This window comes from Cyprinus carpio, chromosome B8, assembly GCF_018340385.1.
Source record: "Cyprinus carpio isolate SPL01 chromosome B8, ASM1834038v1, whole genome shotgun sequence".
NCBI classification, from domain to species: domain Eukaryota; kingdom Metazoa; phylum Chordata; class Actinopteri; order Cypriniformes; family Cyprinidae; genus Cyprinus; species Cyprinus carpio.
The window spans coordinates 12,135,073-12,156,533 of NC_056604.1; the positions used below are offsets into that span (position 1 = coordinate 12,135,073).

The 21,461-nt window shown below is 36.0% G+C and overlaps 3 protein-coding genes across 4 annotated transcripts; 2 read left to right on the top strand and 1 right to left on the bottom strand.

The window, feature by feature from the left end:
- The first annotated feature begins 4,403 nt into the window (after positions 1-4,403).
- On the top strand, positions 4,404-6,587 carry LOC109094612. 2 transcript variants are annotated; one of them, XM_019108325.2, is made up of 6 exons: positions 4,404-4,560; positions 4,848-5,156; positions 5,325-5,451; positions 5,531-5,649; positions 5,727-5,764; positions 6,169-6,587. In XM_019108325.2, the coding sequence occupies exons 1-6, from the start codon at positions 4,521-4,523 to the stop codon at positions 6,340-6,342; spliced, it is 807 nt and encodes a 268-aa protein (XP_018963870.1). In that variant the 5' UTR covers positions 4,404-4,520; the 3' UTR covers positions 6,343-6,587. The 2 variants fall into 2 exon arrangements, with proteins under 2 accessions (XP_018963870.1, XP_018963871.1); XM_019108326.2 differs by having other exon boundaries at positions 5,534-5,649.
- Positions 6,588-7,209: 622 nt separating this feature from the next.
- On the bottom strand, positions 7,210-10,202 carry LOC109094724 (prokineticin-1-like). The gene is made up of 3 exons (XM_042729723.1): positions 9,911-10,202; positions 8,714-8,839; positions 7,210-7,809 (listed from the first exon to the last, which is right to left on the bottom strand). The coding sequence occupies exons 1-3, from the start codon at positions 9,980-9,982 to the stop codon at positions 7,690-7,692; spliced, it is 318 nt and encodes a 105-aa protein (XP_042585657.1). The 5' UTR covers positions 9,983-10,202; the 3' UTR covers positions 7,210-7,689.
- Positions 10,203-14,278: 4,076 nt separating this feature from the next.
- Positions 14,279-21,364, top strand: LOC109094613 (ragulator complex protein LAMTOR5-like). Its single transcript, XM_019108327.2, has 4 exons — positions 14,279-14,435; positions 14,523-14,584; positions 16,694-16,811; positions 20,989-21,364. The coding sequence occupies exons 1-4, from the start codon at positions 14,401-14,403 to the stop codon at positions 21,047-21,049; spliced, it is 276 nt and encodes a 91-aa protein (XP_018963872.1). The 5' UTR covers positions 14,279-14,400; the 3' UTR covers positions 21,050-21,364.
- The last annotated feature ends 97 nt before the right edge of the window (positions 21,365-21,461 follow it).

Consider the following 21,461-nt stretch of genomic DNA (forward strand, 5'->3'; position numbering starts at 1 on the left):
GAGACATAATAAGCGTAGCTGCTGTTCCAGCCAAGTAAAATTAATTAGTTTAACCCAAGCTAAAGAATAATAATGCGCATTTGATCAGATATAACTGCAGTCCAAAATTATGAGGTGCATTATTCGAATGCTTGGCCAAAGAGGTGTGTTTTTAATCTAGATTTAAACAGAGATAGTGTGTCTGAACCCCGAACATTATTAGGAAGGCTGTTCCAGAATTTGGGAGCCAAATGCGAAAAAGCTCTACCTCCTTTAGTGGACTTTGCTATCCTAGGTACTATCAAAGTCCAGCGTTTTGTGACCTTAGGGAGCGTGATGGGTTGTAGCGTGGTAGAAGACTAGTTAGGTACGCAGGAGCTAAACCATTAAGGGCCTTATAAGTAAGTAATAATATTTTGTAACTGATACGGAACTTAATAGGTAGCCAGTGCAGAGACTGTAAAATTGGGGTAATATGATCATATTTTCTTGACCTGGTAAGGACTCTAGCTGCTGCATTTTGGACTACCTGTAGCTTGTTTATTGAGGATGCAGGACAACCACCTAGCAGTGCATTACAATAGTCCAGTCTAGAGGTCATGAATGCATGAACTAGCTTTTCTGCATCAGGAACAGGTAACATGTTTTGTAGCTTGGCAATGTTTCTAAGATGGAAGAATGCTGTTTTTGTAACATGGGAAATATGATTTTCAAAAGAAAAGTTACTGTCTAATATAACCACCCAGATTTTTTACAGTAGAGGAAGTAACAGTACATCTGTCTAATTGCAAATTGTAATCTATGAGATTCTGTGTAATGTTTTTTTGGTCCAAAAAGTAAGATCTCTGTCTTATCTGAATTTAATAGGAGTAAATTATTGGTCATCCAATCTTTTACATTTTTAACACACTCTGTTAGCTTAGATAATTTTGAAGTTTCACCTGGTCTCGTTGAGATATATAGTTGAGTATCATCAGCATAACAGTGGAAACTAATCCTGTATTTTCTAATGATATTACCAAGGGGCAACATGTATATTGAAAATAGCAGAGGACCTAGAACAGATCCTTGTGGCACTCCATATTTTACTGGTGATAAATGAGATGACTCCCCATTTAAATAAACAAAGTGGTAGCGATTGGACAGGTAGGATCTAAACCCATCTTAAAGCCTGCCCTTGGATACCTGTATAGTTTTTTGTAATCTATCTATGAGTATGTCGTGATCTATGGTGTAGAACGCAGCACTAAGATCAAGTAAAACTAGCAATGAGATGCAGCCTTGGTCTGAAGCAAGAAGCAAGTCATTTGTAATTTTAACAAGTGCAGTTTCTGTGCTATGATGGGGCTAACTGAACGACAGAAATTCTTCATATATATCATTTTTTTGCAGGAAGGAGCACAATTGAGCAGACACAACTTTTTCTAAAATTTTAGACATAAACGGAAGATTTGAAATGGGTCTGTAATTTGCCAGTTCACTAGGATCTAGTTGTGGTTTCTTAATAAGAGGCTTAATAACCGCCAACTTGAATGGTTTTGGGACGTGACCTAAAGATAATGACGAGTTAAATAATATTGAGAAGCGGTTTTTTCTGCTACAGGTAACAACTCTTTCAGTAATTTAGTGGGTACAGGATCTAATAAACATGTTGATAAGTTTATTTAGCTCTTCCTGTCCTATAGTTGTAAAGCACTGCAGTTTATCTTTGGGTGCGATGGATAAAACTAAAGTATTATACGCTGTAGAATCTACATTTGTTATTGTATTTCTGATGTTATCTATTTTATCAGTGAAGAAATTCATGAAGTCATTACTATTTAACTGTGAGGGAATATTTAGATCGGTGGCGTCTGGATATTTGTTAATCTAGCCACTGTGATAAATAAAAACCTTGGATTGTTTTGGTTGTTTTCTATGAGTTTGTGGATATGCTCGGCCCTGGCAGTTTTTAGAGCCTGTCTATAGCTGGACATACTGTTTTTTCCACGCAATTCTAAAAACTTCCAAGTTAGTTTTTCTCCATTTGCGCTCAAGACTACGAGTTTCTTTCTTGAGAGCATGGGTATTACTGTTGTACCATGGCACAGTACGTTTTTCTCTAACCTTTTTCAATTTGATGGGGGCAACAGCTTCTAATGTATTAGAGAAGATAGTGCCCATGTTGCCAGTCATTTTGTCTAGTTCATGTGTATTTATGGGTACACAGAGCAGTTGATATAAATCAGGCAGGTTATTTGTGAATCTGTCTTTGGTGGCTGGAACAATAGTTCTGCCCGGACGATAACGCGAAGCCATACAGTTATTATCATCAATACGCAGAATGCACGATACAAGGAAATGGTCAGTAACGTCATCACTTTGAGGTACGATATCTATGTCAGTAAGATCGATTCCATGCGATATAATTAAATCTAGCATATGATTAAAACGATAAATGTGCCCGGTGACATTTTGCTTTACTCCAAAACAGTTTAATAAGTTAGTAAACACAAGTCCTAATGCATCATTTGTATTATCAACATGAATGTAAAAATCTCAGAAAATTAGCGCTTTATCAGCGGTAACCAACAGGTCTTAGAGGAAATCTCCAAATTCTTTTAGGAATTCTGTATATGGCCCTGGTGGTCTATACACAGTAGCCAGAGCAAGAGATACGATAGATTTTTTTTGCATATCTGACAGTGTAACATTAAGCATAAGTATTTCGAATGATTTAAACCTGTATCCTGTTTTCTGGGTAACATTGAGAATATCACTATATATAGTTGCAACACCTCCCCCACGACCACCAACTCATGTTTATAACAGGAGTTTGGTGGAGTAGACTCATTTAGACCAATATAATCATTTGGTTTTAGCCAGGTTTCAGTCAAGCAGAGTACATCAAAACTATTATCTGTGATCATTTCATTTACAATAACTGCTTTGGGATCTAATGTTTATGAGCCCAAACTTTAAAAATAGTTTTTCTTCATTTATTTTAAGTTTTTCTGGTTAAATCAAAGATTTTTTCTAGATCCTACATTAAATTTATATTTTGACCTCACTATTCGGGGAACAGACACAGTCTTAATAGACTGGACAGCGCAAGTACTTCTTACATTTAAGCGGATAGAACAAAAGCCATCATAGCAGTTATTTGAGAATTGGCTTACTAGTCAAATGGAGTGTAGAGTCCTGGAGATGTTGTCCGAGAGGAGATCCGCTCCAACTCTGCTGGGGTGCAGGCCATCAGCACGACAAAGCCTAGGACGCTCCCAGAAAAGATTCCTATTATTAACAAAGAGCAGTTTCTGTTCTTTACACCATGACAATAACTATTCATTTAGAGCAAAAAGTCTACTGAACCTTTCGTGTCCTCGTCGATACGTGGGCAGCGGTCCTGACACGATGATCGTCGCCGCAGGCGTTGTGCTGTGCACCGTCTCGATCAGGCTCCTGAAGTCCCTCTTCAGTGTCTCTGTCTGCTGCTGCGTGGTGTCGTTAACCCCGGGGCGTGAAGCACGACCGCTCTGGGGCTCTCGTCGGCCTTCAGGATCGCGGGTATCTGCGCAGAAACATCGAGAACACGAGCACCAGGGAAACAGTGAGTGTGCACTTTACCTTCGGCTAACGTAGCATGGACGTGTCTGACGATGGAGTCTCCGACGATCACAGCGTCGCGTTCCGTCTCGCGGAGGGGAGAGAAGCGGTTCCGTGTGGAGATCTCGAAGACCGGAGGGGTAGAAGTCATCGCCCGGGGCCTGGCTCGCATCCTCCGCTGCGGATGCACCCAGGGTCCGTGGTGTCCCGGCGCTGGAGTGAAGGACATCTGGGCAGATCGCGTCCTGGGTGCACCGGGCCTGTGCAGAGAAACACACGGGGTAGAGGTGGTGAGACTGTTAGTAACGCGCTGTATACTTACCATGGACTTGTGAGCGTCAGCCTGGGAGGTTTCCAGCGCGGCTCTCCGCTCTCTCAGCTGGGACTGCCTCTGCTCCAGGACCCGAATCTGCTTCTCCACGGCCTCCAGCTCGAGCTGCACCGAATGCAGCTCGAACGTGTCGTCACCTGTACTCAAAGGTAGACAAACATCCGCCATTAAAGCAAGTTATAGTGAGTAAAGCAATTGTAATGTGTGTGAATAGAGTATTAGCGATGCACGCGGGTTTAGCGTCAACCACGCTGGTAATGCTAATGGGCTATAAGCTACTAGCGACTTGGGAAATCAAAATAAAACTAGTGATAACAAGGCGCTCTTATTGTTTTTGTTGTAGAATACGATAGAGGATATATTCACACGTTATAGGAACGAAAGTGATGGTGTATAAAATAGATTTCAACAATAAATAATAGACGATAGAGAAATAACGTGACAGAGCTCAAACTAGAGGCATACGGCAGCAACAAACAAGAAGTGACGTACTTCCTTTTTGTCAGTTGTTCGTCATGTTTAGATAGGTCGTTCCTCAATTTGACAGAAAAAGAACATAGAGTTCACCAGTTTCACCAGAGTCAGTTCAGCTTTTTAAAGAATATTTGAAATATAACAGAGGAAAATGAAGCTGATTTTCTTTCTTCTTGCCCTCTTGGAGAACGGTGAGAATGGTTCTTGCTTTTTCTGTTTTTTGTTTTTGGAATATTAGAATATGGAGCATTATACTGAAACTAAAGGTGTTAATTGTCTATTTAAATTTAATAGCAGACATTTGATTAATTTTAGTTACATAAATATATTTGTAGCGTTTCAATAATAACATTATTGTCTAATTTTCATAATAACACTATAAATAAAATACAATATTTCAAGCAACAATAAACAATGGTATTGTGTTTATCATTCCTATTTTTGAGAGACATTAATGTTCACTAAATGTTTTTTTTAGGAATGAATTCAACAGCAGGACTCCGTGTGCTTTATTCTTCACAGGAAATCATTTTAAAATATTTATTTTACCCATATTATAATAGTTATGAAAAAGCTTGTTGTAAGTTCGATCAGTCGGAGTGCTTTCTCTTTGTTAATAACAGAGGACAAGCTGCCTCCCTATATATAGGAAGAATATTCATCACTAATTATGATGGAGAATTTGAAGTAAAAATTACAGGCCTGAGCATAATGGATGCTGGCAGATACAGATGTGGTGTCAGAGGCTTCCCTAACACCTATCAAGATGTTCAAGTTACAGTTTCTGGTATGATGTTTCTAAATTCACGTTTTTGCATTCATTGATTAAAGGTTGAGAAATATATGTGTTAGTTGTACTCACTTGCAGGTTGTATTCTATAGTTTTTAGTTAATAGTTTGTAATAATAGTAATAATATGCAAAATATGTTAAAAAGATGTATTTTCTACAAATAGAATTAACATATTACATTGGAGCAAACACAGCTCCTCTCTTGCCAAAATCCTCCATCACACCAGCTGTCTGGCCCTCTTCTTCTCCTTCTATGCCAATTGCATCTGAGGACGACAAAGATAAACTAAGGTAAATTTTGTTACAATCATGAACCCTTTATCGTTCCAACTCTTAAGAGTTATTAATCTGTGTAACACAATTCATTAAGCAGTCACAGCTGGAGAACATCCTACACGTTAGCTGCTGTTTTAAGTGCTCTGCTGTTTGCTGTCATCTCAATGACACTGCTCGTGTACCGTCTAAACACCAGGAAGAAAAAATCCACAGGTAGGTGAATGGACAGTGTTTATTTTCATTCATCTAAGGAATTTTTGACTGAACACATATTCTTTTCCCACCTACAGATAAGAGTGATATTTGTGGTTCTCTTAACGTCTCCCTGGTAAGCAGTTTATGCATACTGTATTTTTTTGACTTGATTCAGTCCCTTAACAAAGACTTACAAATGCAAATGTAAAACATTTGAGTATAGAGACTATTAATGAATTACTGATTACTGTTTATTTGTTGTTGTTTTTCATGTATAACTCCCACTTTTAATAATAAGTTTGGCAGCCATGTACTATAAAAAGGTTTAATCTGAGGTAAAAATCAACATTCGGTGAATCATTAGTTCAGCCACAACTTGTTTACTGCTTATTCTGTAATCACGTCATCATCCTGAACGGGGAAAATTAGACTGTACATTTGCAATGGATGGATGGATGGATGGACGGACGGATGGATGGATTAAATGATTGATTCTGAAATGTCATTAAACATTGTCTGCTCAACATCTCTCCACAGGAGCAGAATGGCATCATCTACTCTATGGTGGAATTTAAGCCCCACCAGGATCCATCTGAACTTTATGCCAATTTGCAGATACACAACCCAAAAGACACTGATGCTTCTTCAAACTGTAAAGTCACAGTAGAGGAAAGTGTAGAATATTCCACTATTATGAGAGCATCAGCATAAACATTTGCAATAATTGTGTTCTATGTTTTCATTGCTTTGATTTGTTTTTGTTGTGGTTGCTTTTGTTTTCTTGAGGGTTTTTTTTTCCTTGCAAGATTTTTCTAAAAACAATATTATTAATTCAACACTGGTACTGATACTGATAAGTATTTTACTCTTGAAAATGTAAGTATGATGATAACTGCCGGAAAATGTCTATAGAAGTAAAATGTATTTTCAAAAAATTAAACTTTTTGGGTTTTTGACTCGTTGGTGATTGACCTATAATGACATAGAAATACACAGGATGACAACCTGTGATGCAATTATAACTGCAATATTTTTTTTTTTTTTTTTTTTGTGATGAACAGAGAAAGTTTCAGTTATGAAACTGTTAGATGTCGAAAATCAATGAAAACCAGATTTTGCAATCCTGTACTTCTTTATAGTAGCAGTTAGACCCTTCAAAATCCAGAAGTAGTCTTTGAGCAAGGCAACATAAACGTGGTGAAGCATGTCGTGTGTAATGCATTCTGTTACTATTAAATAGGATTTAAGGGACACTGGGTTAATCAAGGCCACTCAAATGAATCAAGTCTAGATTTACCATACACCTTCCACAAACCATCCCAATAAGTTCTGCAATGTCATTTCATGGCACCCTTGCTTTGTCTTCGTCCAGCTCCTAGGAAGTTTGTTGACCTGTCCATAGCAGGTCTCAGTGGTGAAGAGAATCCAATATTCCAATATGTTCAAAATTGTATTTTAATGTTTTGTATAGAAATTTTCCAAATTAATTTGGAATATTACATTATAACAGCATTTTATGCCATTTCTACAGTTATTTTGCTGTCTTTACTGGACAAATATAGTATCAATAATTTTTTTTTTTTTATTTAATATGAAACTTTTGTTTCACATACACACACACCCAGCACATACTCACACAGTGAGAAAAACACAAAGACCATTCAGAATGATAATAATTTAATTACCTTAATTAAGCTTTCAACAAATTCATAGCATATTGAAGAAAACATGATTCCTGTCTAAGCACATTCCTTACAAGATGTCTGTTTGCATGTGTACTCACGTAAAGGTGATGAAACTAACTTTGTTTTTTACTATCAAGTGTAATGGATGCCAAGGTAAACCAATGATTCTGAGGCAGACCTTGTGCCACAGTGGATAATGTACGTCAGCATTTCTGGGGCAGCTGGATAACAGCATTTTTGTAGTGCAAAGTGCATGAGAGTGAAAAATGAACATGACCAGAAAGGTGTTATGGCACTTATTATTAATCTTCTTGCGCTGTTCCTTTTCAAGTATTCCCCACCTTCATCTGTCTCTTTCTCACAAGTTCCAGTGTTAAAAGTCTATGTTTTTGAAGTCGCTGGTACAGCGATATCTGTTGTCGCTGTACCTGGTGCAGCCCAGATGTGGCAGACAGGGGCAAGTGTGATGTTGTCTCTTGCCAGGAAAAGGAACCTGCAGTCAAAACACAGATAACTCCATTCGTTAGATTATATTATTATTTCATATAGTTAATTGACTTTTAGATCAGCGATGCATTTATTATGAAAACATAAATTGTGAATCATTTGCAGGTTGTGTGTAAATCTGACCGCTGTAATGATATCATTTTAATTAAATCTTTTTTCAGCCGTTAGGTTAGCTAATCAAGATACATTACAAAACTCTATAGGCTTAGGTTTCTGTTTAAGGATCTTGTCAGTTTTACTAGTCATCAGTGAGTCACAAACACCCTCCAAATCCGTTTCTCTTCGCCTTGTAACCTCAGCTGAATGGCAAAGCCTCTGTATCTCCGTATCAGTCTGAGACTGTCAGACAGAGTGATAAACAGCCCTGATCTGTGAGACATTCGATCGATATCAGTTACACTTATCAGCCGATTCTTTTAAAGCCTTTCTCAGTCATCTCTGGCAATCACCCATGTTTACTCCACGATCTGATCAGCGGTTTAAAATGAGATTGCCAACTTGTTTCCAATGTGTTTTTTTTTTTTTTTTACTTCAAAGCAAACAGCTCCCAATGACTTCCACAGTGTGGGAAAAAAATTATATGGAAGTCAATGTTTTTTTTTTTAAGAACAAAACTCATATAGGTTGGGAACAACTTGAGGGAGAGTAAATGATCTTAATTTTTGGGTAAACTATCCCTTTAAGAGTTCTTTGACCATTTGTATAAGCTGTATTGTCCGGTCTGACTAGTCTAAGATAAAATTGTCTTTCTCTTTTGATCTTTCCTCTGTGTATCTCCTGGTTTCTATTTTTTTCTTTCAGTTCTTATAACAGTTAGGCCTGGGTTGCCTCAGGTCAGCCAGTCAAATCACTGCTTTCATATTCCAGAGGGGCTGTGTGTATCTGTATACCTTGTGGCTGTACGGGTGGCATTCGTCTCCTTCCAGCCCCTGTGGTGTGCACATGCGCAGACCCCTGAGCCACAGACTCACAGCACAGCACAGACCCACACCACACTGCACATCCCTGTCACATGCCTGACACACAAACACAGCACAACATCAGTCACATACAGTATGGCATTCATTCCCAGTGCATAGAAGATCTTGCTCTGCATGGCTTTGTTAAAAGTCTTTGTTAATTTGTACAAAGAGAGGAGCTAATTTGTATGAATGATAGAGTATTTGCTTTCTTAATGTGTCTATGTTACCCCATGCCAAGAGTGCAAATTAAATGCTTTTATTAAACATTCAGTCTGGATTTGATTTATAGATTAAATTATGCTTATTCTCTTTTTTTTTTTGAGAACAGGGGTTATTCTGATGATTTTCCACAGAACTAGCAAAACCTGTGACAGTCAGAAAAGCTCAGGTGACTCATTAAAGAGAGAGGAAGCTACATTCTTGGTAAGTTTCTTTTCACACATCCCTGTAAAAAATTATATGATCAATAAAAATGACTTTTTAAAGTGCAAAAACATCATTTAAGTGAATGAGTGCAATAGTAATATTTAATATTCTGTATGAAATTACAATGCTAAATGATATCCAGTTAAATATAATTTAAATGGAGGATGTTAATTGAGGATGTTGGGTCTGTAAAAGTATAGAGCAAAAAAGGTTGAGAAATAACTGATAAAATACAGAAAAGTATGTAATAGAAATGCCAAATTAATTAGCCATTATTTGATTTCCAAATTTGATTATAAAGAAATTGTTTATATTATTAATTTATATTATTTATATTATCAACATAAAAAAAACTGTAATACAATTACATTTGATTTGACAAATATTGGCTTACAAGCAAACATGCTTTTTAAACAATTAGTCCGAACAATCTAAATTAAGGCAAATTACAAATGAACTGAATACATTCTGGGATATAAGCAAACCTCCCGCTTACTTTTTCACACTTAATTATTGACATTTATTTTCAAAACCAACTAAACACAATTGATTATGTATAATTGCATAAATAAATGATCAATTAAATCACCATTGATCAATAAAAAAAAACTGATCAAAAATTGATCAATTAAAACACCATTAAATAATACAATTAAGTTGAATAAAAGTCAATCCTGTAAGAGGATTGATCAGACTTACCCCTGTGATGACGGCACATCTGCACCAGCTCAGGGACAGCAGGAGCACAGACAGAATCAACACCCTGCTCATAGCAGCAGCGGGACACAAACACACACCACTGAACGCTAAGAGCTTGATCGTTCTTTTTTGTGTTTTTCTAAATCTCCCTGTTGATCTCTATTCTGTCCTGTAGAGCTCCCGGAGAATGTAGTATGGCCCTGAGATGATTTCACTTCTCTGTTCTCGTTCTCGTCCTCCTGTCTTAGAGTGTGGAGTCTTTGGTAACTTCTGAAATAAGGTCTGAGGTCTGGCTCTGTCTCTCTCTTTCTTTCTCCATCTCTCTTTCTCTTTATCTCCCCTCGCCCCTCTCTTCCCCCCACCCACACCTCCGCAGGGACTTCGTCATCTCTTTCTGTATGACGCTGGACCGGATGATGGAGACCTCAGAGAGACCTCAGTGGACGTTTCACTTCAAGCATCTCCTTCCTAATCACACCAGCTAGAGTAGCACATTTTTCATTGGATTTGTGTGGTTATAAATCAGCTGAGTTAAATTTAGAACATTATTTGCCAGTCTTTTTTTGTCTTATATGTCCCCAAAGCCCCATCAATAAGACCCAAGCACCCCTTCGTTGAATTCTGAAATGTGCTCATATTGTCAACTCATTTTATACTGAATATCATTTAAAATAAGAAATTATTTGACAATTTAATAAAATCACAGCTGATATATGAGTGGAAAAAAAGGTTTACATATATTCTGGTATTAGTGTTGTCCACACTAATTTATAAGAACACACAAAACAATATTTTGTTCATCCACTTTTTCTGTTTTATAGTTTTAACAAATCAAAATCTTTCCAAGTACCCTTGGGAATCACTGGAGCTCAAATCGCTATAAAATATTTCAGTAAATCCTCCAGTTAATGTTTATAGTGTTTTATTTATTTATTATGTAGATTATTAAATGTATTTTTTTTTTCTGGCAAAAACACATTTTAAATATATGCTATGTTGTAAAAAGTGAAGCCATATTAAATATATTTTTGTAATTAAAAATATATTTAGTTTCAACCTTCATATAATAAAATATATTTCAATATGCATTCGTGTATTTTAGGGGCAAGAGAATACATTTCCAGTCTTCCAGTAGCCTACATTTAGGCTAAAGATAAAAACCTTGGGCTATATATACCTAAGTGGTTTGATAATATTTATTTATTTTTTAATATTGTAATACTGTATGTTCCTTGCTTATTTTTATTCAAACATGTTACACACGTGTTATAGAATACAAATAAAGGTTTACATTAATTGTGACATGTGAATGTATTTTGTTGGATTGTAATGTATGGGGAGCAAAGTATATTTTTAAATGTTTTATATTAATAACTTTAAAATATATTTAATATAAAAATGAATATATTTTTGATCATTTTTCTATATTTCGAAAATATTAAAAAATATATTTGAAAATACTGTTCCCCCCTGTCATGTGGGTAATTGTAGTAGTTCAGCAGTATTTGCGAAAATTCCATGATTTATGCAACTTTTAAATAAAAATTTGAGGTATATTTGTATATTTTTAACAGGATTTGTAATGATGTAAGAGCTGTGAGGATCTGAAATTTTCAAACAATAATTTGAAAATATATATTTTTTAAATGATTTACTCCATTATACAAAAAAATTAATAGTTCCTCACACCTTCATCATCCAATATCCTCTATGAATCCGGTTTAATGCACAGCTTGTTAAAGTCATTTCAGTTTTTCTCCCGTTCCCTCATTCACTTCTCCACTGGGCACTTGTTCATTTTACAGGACTCCACGAGCTATAATTATCACCTTCTCGTTTGAATCATTAGGATTCATCACCCTTTACAGTGCCAAAGTAACGTCAGACTTGCAGCCAAGTTTCAGAGTACCAACACAAGTCAAGTAAGTCCATAGGAAATGAATCATCAGCGCAAGGGGTTGACGAGAGAAACATTTATTTTTGCTTCCTGACAATATGATGCAGCTCGCAGGTAAATCAGAACAAATTAAGCACTTGTCAATTCATTTGAGACGTTTAAGCCTACAGTCATTTCATGACATAATATGCACTGTCATTCACTGACAATTTCCTGTTTACAAGTCTTAAATGTGCCAGTCAGGCACAGATGGTTAAATGCATTCGACATCATGTCCTCTCAAGCCTGAAAACTTCCTTGACCCAGCAGTAACAAGAGTAATTACATCTCATCATGGACACGTAAGTCCTACTCACTACAAACAGTATGTTTCTTATGAAGTGACTCTTTAAAAAAAGGGGACTCTTCAATTTCTCGTGTCAAGTTCAATCTGGTCTCATCCTTCTGCTTTTGCCACAATAAGGTCATCGGAAAGGCCTACAAGGCATCGCTGCACCCGCAGAAATTCACACAAAGCTCTGCAGTTTTATGCAGAATTGAAATGCCTTCCATTCATAAAAGCTGTTAGCATGTTTGTTTATAAGTATTTTAATTGTGCTTTCAGCTAACATACAATAGTGGCATCTTACATGGCCTTTTAAAGTCCTTATAAAGGCACCTTATAAAGTCCAGCACGCTCCTTTTATCAGTATCAGAAGCAAATGAAAATGTGGATATAGCCTGTATGAACTGCTGATCATCAAAAGCCCTAGGGATGGAGATATGTGATGAAACGCAGCTATACAGAATCAATGAGCTTACTTGAAATTATAGCTAAATAAAATATCTGACTTGACGGCAGTTGGAGTGAAGGATAGCGGGGTGGAAAATGTCAGTCCTATCTGTTGGGATTTGATTTACGTTTAGCGAGAGCATGAAAATGCCATTGGTTAGTCAGCAGTGCATTACTTGACTGCAGTGAAAGTGATGGATGTCACTGACGCCCAGGCCACGTAATTACATTGCAACTTTTTGCCCTGTCAGCAGACCAACTTGGCTCTAACTGCACAGGACTGGGCAGAAATCATCAAGCGTTGCCTGCAGGGGAGAATCCAAGTTAGCTAAAAGAGCCTGAAAGCTGTTAAGCACAACTTCATAATAAATGCAGTTTGAAAAGTGAGCCAAAAAAAAAAAAGGAAAGAAATAATTGTTTCAATTAAATTGAATTTTAAATTAAATAATTAATACATAGCCTATTTTTTTTTATATTTACTTAATTTTCGCTCAGTAATTATCTTGGAATTATTTAAATTATCCAGCACACACTAATAACGTGTCTTTTTTGGCATTAATTAATGTCTGTCTTTTGCAGTAGCAGTAGTATGTCAAATGGACCTCATATCAAAACTGTGATACCCATAAATAAAAGATTGCATACATTCTGGAAACATTAACCTGATCGGATGGGCTCTAGAGGGACAGAAATGGTTGATGTTGCTCTGCCTCATTCCATTTGCATGTATATTGAATTCAATAACCTGATTTATACTATACACTTTAGACAAATTTCTAAATATAAGCCACAAAATTATTCTACATATATGCTACACAGTTATATAAACATATATTTTATATATATATTTTAGAAGTGATTCTTAAAACAGGCTCACAAAGCACAAAAGAGAGTGCCTCACTATCATGAGTTCAAAATGGAGAAGACAGCATTGGTTTCTGATAAAGAACTTCTGCTCAAATACAATTGATGGTGAGGAGCAGGACTAGTCTTTTATTCCGCTCTTGGTCAGAGGAGCATAAGGTTGTCTAGAGATATCAACACTGAACATTAACACATTCCCCTGGGAGTTCTCATTGACAATGACAGCTAAATGTTAACCGGATGTATTTGGCCTTTAAAGAATTTTTAGGAATGTATTATTTATAACAAGGAAGTAGAGGAAGAAAAAGATGTCGATCAAGCCATTGAATCATATGTGATCATCCACTAAATAACAAAACAGTGCTGCTGCCATGACGTCAAAACACTGACTAATTCACCATGGGTTCCCTCGAGATTTTTGCTATGGGTTTTAATAAGGTTTTTTTCGAGTCATGTATAAAAAAAGGTCTGTGCAGGGCCGTCCTTAGGGCAGTGCAACTGGTTCAGTCGCACATTTCTGGGTTTTGAAATCACGGTTGCAGCACTCCATAGCCCCGCAAGAACATCCATCAAGCTGGTTGCTGTGTTTTAGTACATTGTAGCTGGTTTGTGGTTCATGCTGGTAATAAATCACTTTGGTCCAGCAAAAACTAAGCTATCAGCTTGTTAGTTCTCCTGTCGTATGTCAGTTAAACTGTATCAAAGTAATATTTATTTAAACTAAGAGGGTTAGGCCGCTAACGATATTTTCTTATTTACTGTCAAAATTAGACTTTGAGCTAGATGGCGCTAGATCATATTCGCTTTTAGTATTTTTTCCTTAGAGGGCGCCGTAGCGTTGGAGTCGCGTGTTTAGAATGTCAGCTGACATCCCGGAAGTTATATAAATAATAAATATCGCTGCCACTCCCTCCTCAATATTTCTTATTTCGGTTAATTTAAAGACGTTATTTAATTATGGAGGGTGCACTGGAGCAACATCTTGATGATACGTATGTACAAATGTATAATTTTTCCCCCCAAGCATAGGCGATATGAAGTTTTAGGTGTTGCTTTACCAATCTGTTTTCTTCCACTAGAATGAAAAATCCTGCCATTGTTGGAGTTTTGTGCACAGACGCTCAAGGCCATAATCTAGGATGTAAGTATCATTCTGTCTCCTTTATCCCACTAGGTCATGATGACAGGACTACTGTATTTGAGCAGTTTGCATGTGCATATTTTCCCCAGCAACATTCATGTTTACGTAAGTGTAAAGGGAAGGTTTAGCCAAAAATACAGAGAAATGCAAAAGTTCTGAATGAGGTTCAATTCAGTTTACTTTCATCAAACTGGGACGTTATTATTTAAAATGAACAACTACAAACCAAACTAAAACTATGCTTGTGTATTTGTATTCATTTATGCTAATTACATAAAAAAAAAAAAAAACTAATATGAAAGTAAATGAAAATAAGAAACTAAATTAAGTTCAGGCCCTACGATTACAAAAAATTAATCTAAAGTTAAAAAGAAAATTGAAAATCGAAAAATAAAAGCTAATTATAAATATTAATTAAAACTACAACAGTGTATGTAATTACAGTTTTTTTTCAACCGCTTACACATTTTCAAAACTTTGCCTCTTTTTTTTTTTTTTTTTTTTTTTTTTTTAAACTTTACACACAAATCCAAGAATTGCACACACAAAATGCAAAATGCCTCACATCTCTTGCAAAATGAAGCACTGCATTCAAAACTTCACAAACACATCTCAAAAGCAAACATTTGTCTTGCGTTGCAAACACCTTGCCATAAAACCTAAAGCTGTTCTTTTATGAGCTCCTATGTACATTTCTGTATGACATTGGCTGTTCACACCGGGACGAATTTCGCACGCGATATTCGCCGACGTTTAACGCCTCGTGACTAAACAAAGGGCGCCAATGTGAGTGTGCACACCGACGCGAAAAATGCCACGCGTAAAAGCGTCATTTTTTTAAAAAACGCCCTCGGGTTCGTTTTTTTGGTTTGACGCACCGCGTCAAAAACTATACGACCAATGAGAATGGCGCTTTTGCACACGTGTCTGGAGCTTCTGAAGTTACAGTAAAACACAACTTGGGGGCGCTCAAACACAAAACTGTCTTGCTGAGCACACATACGTAACGGCGAAGAAGATATACGCCAAGTAGCGTCTACACTGCCGGGAAGAAATAAGACGAAGAAGATGCAAGGCAAGATGAATGTACAGTTGCTGGTCTCGTTGGTGTCGGAACACAAAGAACTATATGACAAACGCGACAGCGATTACAAAAATCTTGATAAAAGAGAACTAGTATTTCTAGTATTTCTGTTTTACATTAAGTGCCATCTAACGTCAGGGAATGAATTTGCATGTTCACACTCGGCTCATCGTCAGCGAAAATACAGTTATTCAAAACCTAAAGCTGTTCTTTTATGAGCTCCTATGTACACAAAATAACAAAATTGAACTTTGAAAAAATAAATAATGAATATTCTTTTATGAGCTCCTATGTACATTTCTGTATGACATTGAAAGTAATTGACAGAGAGATGTTGAAAAATGAATGGTAAAAATGAAAGCAAGATCGAAACTAAAAAAGCATTTATGGTTGTGAATACAGTATTACACAGTGTGAAAGACCTATTCTAAAGCCATGATTGGTTGGTGTGAAGTTAAGCAATGTTTGCACATGTGAGGAGTTAGTGGGAGGCACTGATGAATTAGTGTGGCATTTTGATTGGTTGTGTCTGAAAAAGGAAATCAAGATGCTTCCTGTTAGATTTTTGTGTTACATAGAGAAGTGTGTGTTGTGTTTTGCAAAAAGTGTTTTATGAAATTGAAAACCGAGTCAAAGGCTGAGAATTAGTGTATGGTTTTGCAGATTTGGTATGTGGTTCTGGTGTTTGAGAGTCAGGTTTCAGAAGTGCAAGTAAAGATTTTGTGTGTGAGCAGTTGGAAAAAAAACTGTAATACAAAAAAAGAAACACACTACATTTATTATACTTTGTTTCACCAATGAAGCAAAGGTAAAACACCAATGACAATTTCTTTCACTTTTTTTAAATGTCCCAAACAATATGCAGGTATAACATTGAAAGTATTGTTTAATAAAATATAAGGTTATAGAATTTTGCTTTCATATGTGTTTTCCTGATTGTCTGAAATCTTTTTAATTGCTCACCATAATTCGGGGATGACCCATGTACTGTAACTGTGTAAACTTCTTTGATGTTTTAAACTCAGGCCGTGGCTCGCTTTCTGATGAACATGGAGGAGTTGTGTCTGTGCTGGCCAAGCAAGCTGCTTCTCTAACCAAAGACCCCACTGACTCTCCTACTGTGTGTCTGGAGTCTGACTCTGGGTAAGAGGCACCTTGACAAACATCTGCCTAGTTTCTGGAATCTTGATTAAGCTTAATTCTGACAGACATCCAAGAACAATGAAACAGACAGTAAAACTAAAATTGAAATATAGCTGCAAGCAGCGAAAAAAATTGAAATATAGCTGCAAGCAGCGATGGCGGGCTCAAGCCATCAGCGCAAACGCCGCCCCGGTGGCATCAGGAAAACTGTGCCCAGTGGGCACATGCATTTACAGTAACTCTATGGCAGTCTGGTTTTAAGGATTCGGCAATTAAAGGGTTAATCCAAACCATCAAGACTATGAAAGACACACACAGAGAACAATACATAATACTTTAGTAACACTTTTTTATAAGGTTTCAGTTATTAAGATTAACTAACATGAACAATAATTATATTGCATGTCAATGTCAGTTAATAGTCAAAACTTTAAAAAAAATATATATATCTGTTAACATTAGTTATGCACTGTGAACTAAAATCAACAAACATTAATAAATTCTGTGAAAATATATTTTTCATGTTCATTTACTAATGTTTACAAATTAGACCTTATTATAAAGTGTTACTAAAACCTTTATTGATTTACACTGTGTGCACAATTATTGGGCATGTTGATATTCTGATTTTTTTTTCCAAGCACATTTTACCAATTCCCAATGACATCAATCTTAATAACTACCATTAATTTTGTATTTAATCATTTATGAGCGATATATAATTGTCCATGAAGGCTGGAAGAGAAAAACTTCTTATATTCAGGTGTGCAGAATTATTAGGCTTTTTTTACAGATGAAATGAGCCAAAAAAGAGTTTTAACTCGGACTGAAAAGTCAAAAATTATTAAATCCCCATGAGAATTATTCAAAACTATTGCAATATAGAAATTGCTAAATTTCGACATGATCATTGGACAAAAAAATGCTGACTGGGACAGTGGAACTGCAAAAGAATTAAGAATTAAGACTTTTCAGAATAGAAGATGGAATAAAAATGCGCTCCCCAAACTTACTGCCAGATTCTGGAACAGGGGTCAGGAACCTTTTTTGACCAAAAAGCAAAATTTTTATTTTTGGTTAAGAGCCAATTTTTCCAAAAGGGCATATATATATGTGCTTGGAAAATATCATCTGAATATCAAGTGCCTAATAATGATGCACGCCGTGCAAAGAATTTACAACTATTTCTTCATCTGTGAGCTTATGTTAAATTATTTTTGCCGGCATTACAGCTTGGTCTTCATCTGTGAGCTTATCTGTTTTACTGTAACATCATGAGTTGTGTAAATTCAGATAAATTTCATGTCACAGGATGTCATAGGTCAGTATTTAAATGAGTTTGAAATTATTATTATTATTATTATTTTGACATATTATTATAAACCTACGCAATTATATATATATATATATATATATATAATATATATATATATATATATATATGTATATATATATAAATATATAATTGCATAGGTTTATAATAATAATAATAATAATAATAATAATAATAATAATTTCAAACTCATTTAAATACTGACCTATGACAGTATTGAAATGTGTATATATATATATATATATATATATATATATATATATATATATATATATATATATATATATATATATATATATATATTTTTTTATTTTTTTTTTTTGATATACACACACACACACACACACAATTTTTTTTTAGGGGTGTATTGATTCACACACACATAGATATATTAGGGGTGTACTGATTCATCGATATGGATCGATACATCGATAGCACCTAAAAAAACCCACCTAAATAACCTTTGTAACATCAAAAACGATTAATCTATATTTAGTTTTTAAACAGTGAAGTCTATGCAGTTATTTACGTTTGATATATTAGGGATGTATTGATTCATCGATATGGATCGATTCATCGATAGCAAACGTACAATATAGATATCTGTTATATAAATAGGCAGCTTATTTGGCACTGTCTACATTTTCACATAATGTCCATCAACGGCTGCATTCTCGTTCAAACTCACCGATTAGGACTCGGTATAAGGCACAAGGTGAGCATATAAGACGCTCGGGATTGTTCGCGGAACAGTCGAGCGCTGTGTGTTTCACCGCACACATCTGAAGCGCGTGCATGCACACAGACAGCCGCACGCGCGAATACTAAACTGAGCTATCTTCCGCTTTTTTTGTGCATGGATCAATAAATACATAATTACATCTAAATGCGCGTTTTGGGGAATATCCTAGTAAACACAGTCGGTTAGGCATATGTCTTAACGTTAACAGTTCAGAAATAAAAGGCATGTGTATATTAAACCCGTGACTGGTTCTTAAAGTGAAAGCATAATAATAAATCTAATGCTGTCAAAGAAAAATACAAGTGCTCACTGCTTCTGACTAAATAACCTTTGTAACATCAAAAACGATTAACACATACACTCAGCGCACACACATTCTTCACAGGGCAATGGCAGAGTCATCAGAGTGACTCAGCCCCCCTCCTTTTTCTCACACAGAGAGACTGGCCTCAGAGTGAGATCAGATGACTGACAGTTTTTTAATTTTCTGTTATCCATAGAGCATTGAAAAGTCGTGAAACTATGCATATTTGCTCAGAATGACTTATCCTCTATATATAACAATTTTGAAGTGTTTGGAAGCTGCACTTTAAGAAATATAAGACAATTTATGTTTACTTTTTTACTGTTATTTCAATAAATCACTACGGCAAAACCGTTCAAGCTATCCAAAATCCATTCGCAATTTAAGTTCCTCAATGTTTTGGCATCATGTAGACAAAGTTTGGTGTGTATACTGTAATTCTTCTCTGAGCAGTATGCATTAATTCACAGCTATATTTTTCCAAAAATCCATATTCAAATCAATATAACTGACTTCCTGTTCATCGTAGCTGATGACTGTGAATTAGAAAGTTGTCCGTCTTGATAAGAACAATTTATGTACTGAGTTTGGTGTCTGTAGCTAAAACTAACCCCCTCACTTTTGACAAAAGGTGGCGCTATAGAGTGGCTCCTCCACGCCCTTTCATGAGCTTTTTCCATTGTCTAGCTATCATTAATACTGATATGTGTTCTGAGTTTTATGTAATTCTGAGCATGTTATCCTGCCTCAAAATCACCAGAACAGAATATTCAACTTTGACACGTTGCCATAGCAACACTATATTAGATATCAATATCCCCACAAGAGATTTACATCGGCCCGTGTTTTGTCATTATTCTGATGAAGTTTGAAGCAAATCGAGTAAAAATAAGATGCTGAATTCAAAGCATTTTGAAAATGACACACTTCCTGCTGCCAGTTGGTGGCGCTGTAACTTTGACTCCTAATAGTCACATATATGCGATCTGCATCATACATCGAACAAACCGATGAAGTTTGATCAAACTCAGGTAGTGTATGTTGATGTTATTAGACATTTCCTGTTTCTCATTTCTCGCCATAATTTCAACGCCTCGCCACGGACAAACCGTTCGAGATATCAAAAATATCTTCGCAATTTTAGCATCCCCAATGTCTTGAGATCATGTTCACACGAGTTTTGTGGCAAACGGGTGGAGTTCCTCAGAGGAGTATATCAAATTCCAGAGCATGTGTTTTTTTCAAAAAACCCTAAATAGCCAACTTCCTGTTGGGCAGAGCTTATGACATGCAGTGCGAAAGTTGTTTGGTTTGATAATATCAACATATATACCAAAACACATACATAAAAGTACAATAATTCATTATATATGGCCCTCCATAATCCAGGGGGCGCTGTAGAGCCCCTGTGCCACGCCCGTGTATCAGTCTCTGCCCGGCCCTAATGGCCGCAGATTCCAAGGTGTGTGCCAATTTTCAAGAGTTTTTGAGCATGTTAAGGGCCCCAAAAGCCCCCCGAAACCTTGGAAAAAATTAGAAGAATAAAGAAAAAAAAAAAAAATAAAAAAAAATAATCCTAAGGAAAACAATAGGGCTCTTCGCCCTCCAGGCTTGAGCCCTAATAATTCAGGGCACAGCAATATTAAAACTGAGGGCATGTTCTCCAGCCTGCTGCTTTCATCCCATACGATCTTTAAATTATATCTGTGCACACTAAAGGTTATTATAATGGACAAAAAATGTTGTTGTTGCTTTTTAAGTATTAAATGGGACCCTTAATGTAATTCTGTCATTGCAGGAACATTTTGGTGAGAACACATGGAACAATTACACTGGCTGTACATAAGATGGCATCATAAATACTGCTTATTTCTAATTGTCATATATTGAATGTGTGCAGTGTTTTTAAACATCATTATTTTGAGTTTGAAAAGCTTTAACGGTCTATTGTCAGCAGCATAGAAGTTTATTGATCGTCTAAGATTATGTCTTCCATCATATCAGAAACCATCATATATTTGTGTCCACAGCTAAATAATCATTTGGTTTCCAATATTTGTATTTTCTTTCAACCATAGTTGAGATGTGTTTACCGGTTCATATTTAAAAAAAAAATAATAATTGGTCAAACTATTATTTCCCGGCTAATAAATTGTGTTATTTAAGGAAACTAATTCTGACTGAGTCTATTTTGCACATTTGTGAGAGGTGTTTAGTTGAAGTACCATAATGTGTTCAAAAGGGGGCAGTAGTTGTAACATGTTTTGCATA